At 49.2% G+C, this 6,000-nt stretch overlaps 1 protein-coding gene across 1 annotated transcript in view; it reads right to left on the bottom strand.

The window, feature by feature from the left end:
* Positions 1-6,000, bottom strand: part of sdc3 (syndecan 3) — a 28,775-nt gene continuing 22,775 nt past the window's right edge. The window contains exons 3-5 of the mRNA XM_037474343.2: positions 5,022-5,836; positions 4,295-4,484; positions 1-2,979 (exon numbers count right to left, since the gene is read on the bottom strand). Coding sequence (XP_037330240.2) covers positions 2,813-2,979; positions 4,295-4,484; positions 5,022-5,836 — 1,172 coding nt within the window. The 3' untranslated portion in view covers positions 1-2,812. The remainder of the gene's footprint in view (positions 2,980-4,294; positions 4,485-5,021; positions 5,837-6,000) is intronic.

Genomic DNA, 6,000 nt, shown 5'->3' with positions numbered 1-6,000 from the left:
GAGATTTACCCAACCAGGTTTTTTTATTTGGAACAGAGTGGCAGATTAGTGACAGGGCGGTGGCGTGGAGGATCCGCCTCCTCTCGCTCACTCAGCCAATGACAGAAACTCAGCCTTAAAAAAATGCAAATGTATAAAAACAGGAATGGGAACAGCAAACATAGAGTAGTGTAGCCTCCGTTGGGCTTCACACACACGCACGCACACACACACACACGTACAAATTCACCCTCTTTATAACACACACACACACACACATCTTATTTGGCTACGCAGGCTTAAATGGGTACAAACACACACTTTGACAGTCACTTTAAAAAAGACAGTACGTGTTAATATCATTCCTGCCTGTGAAGAAAGTGGCGTGTCGTCTGGCCGCGAGAGACAGACAGGCAGACAGTTGGACAGTGAAAAGACACAGTCAGTGTGTGTGTGAAAGCCACTGCGAGGACCAGCTGTCCCTCGCTCAGCGGTGAACTGACGAGAACACTCGCAGACACACTCAGGAGCACGTCGACGGGCCGGTCAGTGTACACAAGAGTCTGCTGTGAAATACCAAGGTGAAAAGCTTAGGCGCACACACACGCACACACACACACACACACACACACACGGGTGGCGGGTTTAGATGAAGTGTAGACACACACGTACAAACGCACACACGTATATTCTCACACTGGCGACATACACACACGTACACACACACACACACAGAAGTGGAGGAGGTGTGTTACCTGTCTGTGGAAGAGCGTGAGAACTGCTGGAGTAGGTAAACACACACTCAACCACAGTACATTCCAACCTTAACTCGTCCCCAATTTTCTTTCAAATCGCACAAAACACACACAAGCATCCACACACACCCAGACTAGTATATTGTTGACTCCCATGCATTTATATTCTACAGTACTGAGTATAATAGAAGCTACTAGCCCAGTCACACTGGTGTGGTTATTGTTACAATCTTTTAGATAGAAGCACAGCCCTCGTTCTGACATTCCTCTTCCCAAACAGAACCCCTGTTCCCCGTTGTCCCCCGTTGTCCCCTGTTGTCCCCTGTTGTCTCCTTCCCCAAAAGTTAAAGTTGACCCAATGAACACTAATCCAAAGTCCTCTGCTTCTCACAACCAATGCTTTGGTGAGGAAAGATTTGGACTGAATTAGCACATCTGTGTGCAACTTACTGCGAGGATTTATACTTCCTGGTTATTCATTAACGCCCCCCCCCCCCCCCTGCTTCCCAGAGGCCCCTCCCATCCCAAAACAGAGAGCCAATGGTGGAAGAAAAAGAAAGTGAGGCATGCTGAAGGTGCGTGGAGGGGTGTGGTGGAAGGGGTTTGTCGGACGACGCGATGACTGGACATGACGTTGTGCTTTTACACAAACAGACCAAACTCAAAACCAACCGGCAACTGATCGATAACTAATCAATAACGTATTGAAACCACCTGATCTTGCTCATTACACAAGTGATGACTTTCACAATGACGATGATGATGATGATAATGGTGGGGGTGGGCTTGATATGTCTTTTATTGACATGATTAACAGTATACTGAACGTCTGTGTGGTGTATCTAAATGCACAGCAGGTTACATATCTGCACGTGTGAGGGTGTGCGAGTGTGTGTGTGTGGGTCCGTGCGTGTGTGTGTGTGTGTGTGTGTGTGTACATGTGGCTGACGAGAGCACAGCTCATCTAAAGTGATGACAGAAGTGATGAATAAAAACTCTTCATGATCATGCAGATGATTAGTGATGCCAGAAAGGATATGCTGATATTTACATATAAACTTTTTTTTTAACCTGCTAAATACACGTCCTCCTGTTTAAGTATTATCATTATTATTATTACGGTATCATTATTATTATTACTCACCATCCCGCCCAAAACATTGATATATTATTGGTTGTTATTACTATCCGGAATTAGTCTTTGTACAGCTTAGAGGAGCAGATTGGCCGCTTAAACACAACTTTAACCTCGACATCGTGAAACACAGCGAGGGTCGAGCACTGTTTTCTGATTGGCCGAGCACAGAGCGCGAGGCCCCAGCCACCTTCAAGCAGATGCGAGAGTGTGTGTGTATGCATGCGCCTGTGCGTAGGCATGTGTTCATGTGGCCGTGTGGATGTGCTGATGAGTCTTTGAGCACCAGAGGGATGGAAGGCACAAAAGAGACCTTTCCTCTCACCTTTGACCTCTGGCTCTGTGCGGCCAACCAGACGCTCTGTGTGTTTTTTGGGGAGGGGGGGTTTGAGGGGCAGAGTCAAGCCTCGAATTTTTTTCTTTTGTGTCTCGCTCTACTCGCCCCTCTCCTCTCCCGTCTCGCTTTAGCCTTTTCAATCGCTCCATAAAAAATGGAAGAGGAACTTTTTTTGTACCGGAAAACACAGTCAAGAGCTTGTGTTTTTGTTTTGATTTTCTTACAAAATAATCATATCATTAACATACACAACAAGATAATCTGTAGAATATTAAGAACAACACTTTAAAAACATCTCATGTGTATGTGTTATTTTTTCAGAATATATTTGGATTTTTTTTTTTTCCCTCTTTTCCGTTTTCATTGAAAAGAAAGTTCCAAGTCCGCAGAGAGAGAGGCGCTCTCGACTGTTTTGGAGACGAGAGGAGAGAGAGGGAGGAGGAGGGGCGAGCAGACGAGGAGGAGGCAACGACGAAGAAGAGAAGGAGCACGAGGAGGGCGAGGTACACCGGGCTTAGAGTATCTTCCTCTTTTCTCTCTCTCTCTCTCTCGCTCTGTCTCTCTCCCCCGGCGGGCGGTGTGTCTCTCTGGCAGTCTCTGGGAGCGTTACGCGTAAAACTCCTCCTGCTTGTCTGGCTTCTGGTAGGTGACGGTGGCCTGTTTGGGTTCCTCCAGTGTGTAGCTTCCCTCATCCTTCTTCTTCATCCTGTACACCAGCAACATCACTAGGAAGGCCGCGAACAAGGCGCCCACCACTCCTCCCACTATGACCGCTGAGGGAACACAGAAAGAGAGAGGGTGGATGTCTTAGACAAAAACCCTCCGGAACATTACGAATCCTAAGAAACACTTCAAACAAACAAACAACAAAAGCGTCGTTACAGACACGGCCTCCGACGGACTACAACACCACTGCATCAAACACTCCCAGACTGAAAAGCGGAGCGAAACTACCACCGCCTCCCTATCACCTAGCTGCTAAGTGGAGACTGATGAGCCTGAATGTGCCAACATACACCCTGAGTTGCCAACTGCTTGGTGTTAAATGGCGCTCCTGCAGCGCTACATGGTGGTTTAGCCCAACGTGGGGCTGGTGTAACCCATCTGAAGCAGCTGCATTTGACTGCTGCGTGCAATGGATTGTGTGGTCATCAAATGAGAAAAAAAAAGAAAAAAAAACTTTCCTATGTAAAACTAATCTAATAAGGAGAACAAACTATTCACTTGTTTCAATTTATTGTGTGGGAGGTGTTTATTCCATTCATGCCAATATCTGAATACACAGCCTGCGCTATTTGAATAATAATGAAGAATAATAAAAGTAACTTTTCACTGTTGCACTATTACTGCAAAAGTATTCCCTAATCTTGACTTCTCCTAGTATCTCTTGCATTAAAATCAATGCCTAATTCATAATTTTGACACACTTTGGCGGAAAGTAGATTAAATAAATGTACCTGCCCGTCCCTGTTCATCTTGTATTTGTTACGGTGTTACTTTCACAGATAAAGATGTACACAATGTCTATACATGTACAGCACTATGCATGGATGTACGAGTCTGACATGGCTCTATCCCACATACAGTCTACTCTAAAGCCTGTTGCCTCCGGCTCTTTACCGATGACAAGGAAATCAGCAAAAACCACCGCCAGCAGTCCACCAATCAGAATAGCTGAAGGAGAAACAGAGAGCCAGTCAGGTCAAGCAAGTTGGCTGGTCCCTCACTTTCTACACAAGATCTTTGGGAAGAGGAGAAGGGGCCACTTGAAAAGAAATTGGATTCACCCAGAGGGAAAATGATGGGGAAAAAGGAGGGGTTGGATAAGCCAAGAAGAGGATTGCTTGTTCTCAACGGGTCAAACTGGGCCAAGTAGCACATTCAGTTATCGTGATGAATCTTCACTACGTGGAAGCGAGGTGATGCCAGTTTATCTCAGCAGCTCCCAGGAAGCAGGGACCGACCACAGGAGGCAACGGGGAAACCTCATCTGTTGATCTAAGAGGTGGCTACCAAGTGGTTTATCCGACAGACACAGAAGAAAACAAATAAAAACATCTTTGGAAGTGACTCGAGTGATGTTCTCACCTATCAGGACCTCCTTTCTCTCCAGGATGTTCTTCTGCGGCAGCTGGGCGGCGGAGCTTCCTCCGTCCACCGTGTTGCCGATCAGATCGGGATCCACTGGCATTACACCTCGGCCGAGATCATTTGGCTGATTATCGCGGACCTCGGAGTCCCCGCTTGGCGCCGCGGCGCCCGCCTCGTTGTTGCCCTCCTGGGAAAAGAGCAGGGAAGGGGAGACTAAAGACTGGAAATCTACAGTTGATGTGATCACATTTGTTCCGCGCAGCTTCCACTGTAAAAAACGTATGCAAACCAACACAAGCACACAAGAGCCTTTCCATGGCACACGCGTTCTCCGATGAAACAATGAGCCTCTGTGCACCGCGGCTCGGGGGGAAAGTTTCACGACGTCCATTGCGGTAAACACACTTCAGGAAATCTGGCAGCTCCATTATGAAGTGGAAAACCAGACGAGCGCAAATGCATCGTCCCTCAAGACGACGGATGCGAATAAACCGAAACGCGGCATTCTGTGAATAACGGAGCTGAGCAGTTTATTGATACCGACCGGTGTCCGGGGTCAGATCAATAATCGCAATAATCAGTAGTAAATGTATGAAGCTGACATATGCGTCACTGGTTTGGTTTTACTTCCATTGGATTTGTTTACTCTCCACCTCCTGCTGTTGAGTCTGGTTCTTTTCTATTCTGCTCCTGATCCATAAGCTCGGCTGCGTGTCACTCTCACCTGTGTAACTGTCGGCTGCTGTGGACGCATCGTCCTCGCTGTCTTCACCGCCGGAGTGGCCGTCGCCGTGGGAACCCTGGGCCTGAAGGGCAACCTGGTCTTGACAGTGGCGGCGGTGGTGGTGGCGGCAGGTGCGGCTGTCGTGGGCTCGGGGGTGGGCTCTGCTGTGGTGGACATGTCTTCCTCTGTGGTGGTTTCCATGTTTGAGCCCGGGTAAACGGCCGAGGGTTCAGGTGACAGGTAGACGTCCTCTTCTTCTTCTGTGGTGCTCAAGTCGTCCCAGCCGGCCGCGGGCGGCGCGCTCTCTGTGGGGCTTGTTGGAGCGCTGGTGGGCACCGCGGGGGGTCGTGGGGCGGCGGTGGTCCGGGCGGCGGCCCTGATTCGCTCCAGCTCTCTCTCCCTTTCGAGTTCGCGCTCCCTCTGTCTCTCTCTCTCTTTCTCCCTCTCCCTCTCGCGCTCCCTCTCTCGCTCCCGCTCTCTCTCTCTCTCCATTTCTCGGACGCGCTCCCTCTCTCTCTCCCTCTCTCTCTCCCTCTCCAACTGCTTCTCCCTCTCCCTCTCTTGCTCTCTCTGTCTCTCCTTCTCTAACTCTCTCTCCTTCTCCAGCTCCCTCTCTCCTTCAGTGAACACACCGCTCTCTCCGTCGGCCTCGGTGGGCAGCAGGGTGGCGTTGGGGTCCTCCGGGTTGGGGCTCGGCTCGGCGGCGGGTGAGGCGGAGGGGGCGGGGCCGGTGGCCTGTGTGGTGGAGAGGAAGAGGGGCTCCTCCGTGGTGAAGGACACACCTGCCGATGTCGGCTTAGAACTGATCCCAGGAACTGGAGAGAAGAAGAGAGAGATTTGAAATTGAGAAATGACTTAATTAAAAAACACAACCAGCAGGGGAGTAAAAAACTATTTAGACGTCTCTCTCATTCGCACATCGCCGTCATCACACAACGCATCTACACACTCACACAAACAAACACACAGGATATCAGAC

Source organism: Pungitius pungitius, chromosome 17 (assembly GCF_949316345.1).
Source record: "Pungitius pungitius chromosome 17, fPunPun2.1, whole genome shotgun sequence".
In the NCBI taxonomy this organism is placed as follows: Eukaryota; Metazoa; Chordata; class Actinopteri; order Perciformes; family Gasterosteidae; genus Pungitius; species Pungitius pungitius.
Note: the sequence above shows the minus strand (reverse complement) of the source record. Positions and strands in the feature narration are given on the sequence as shown.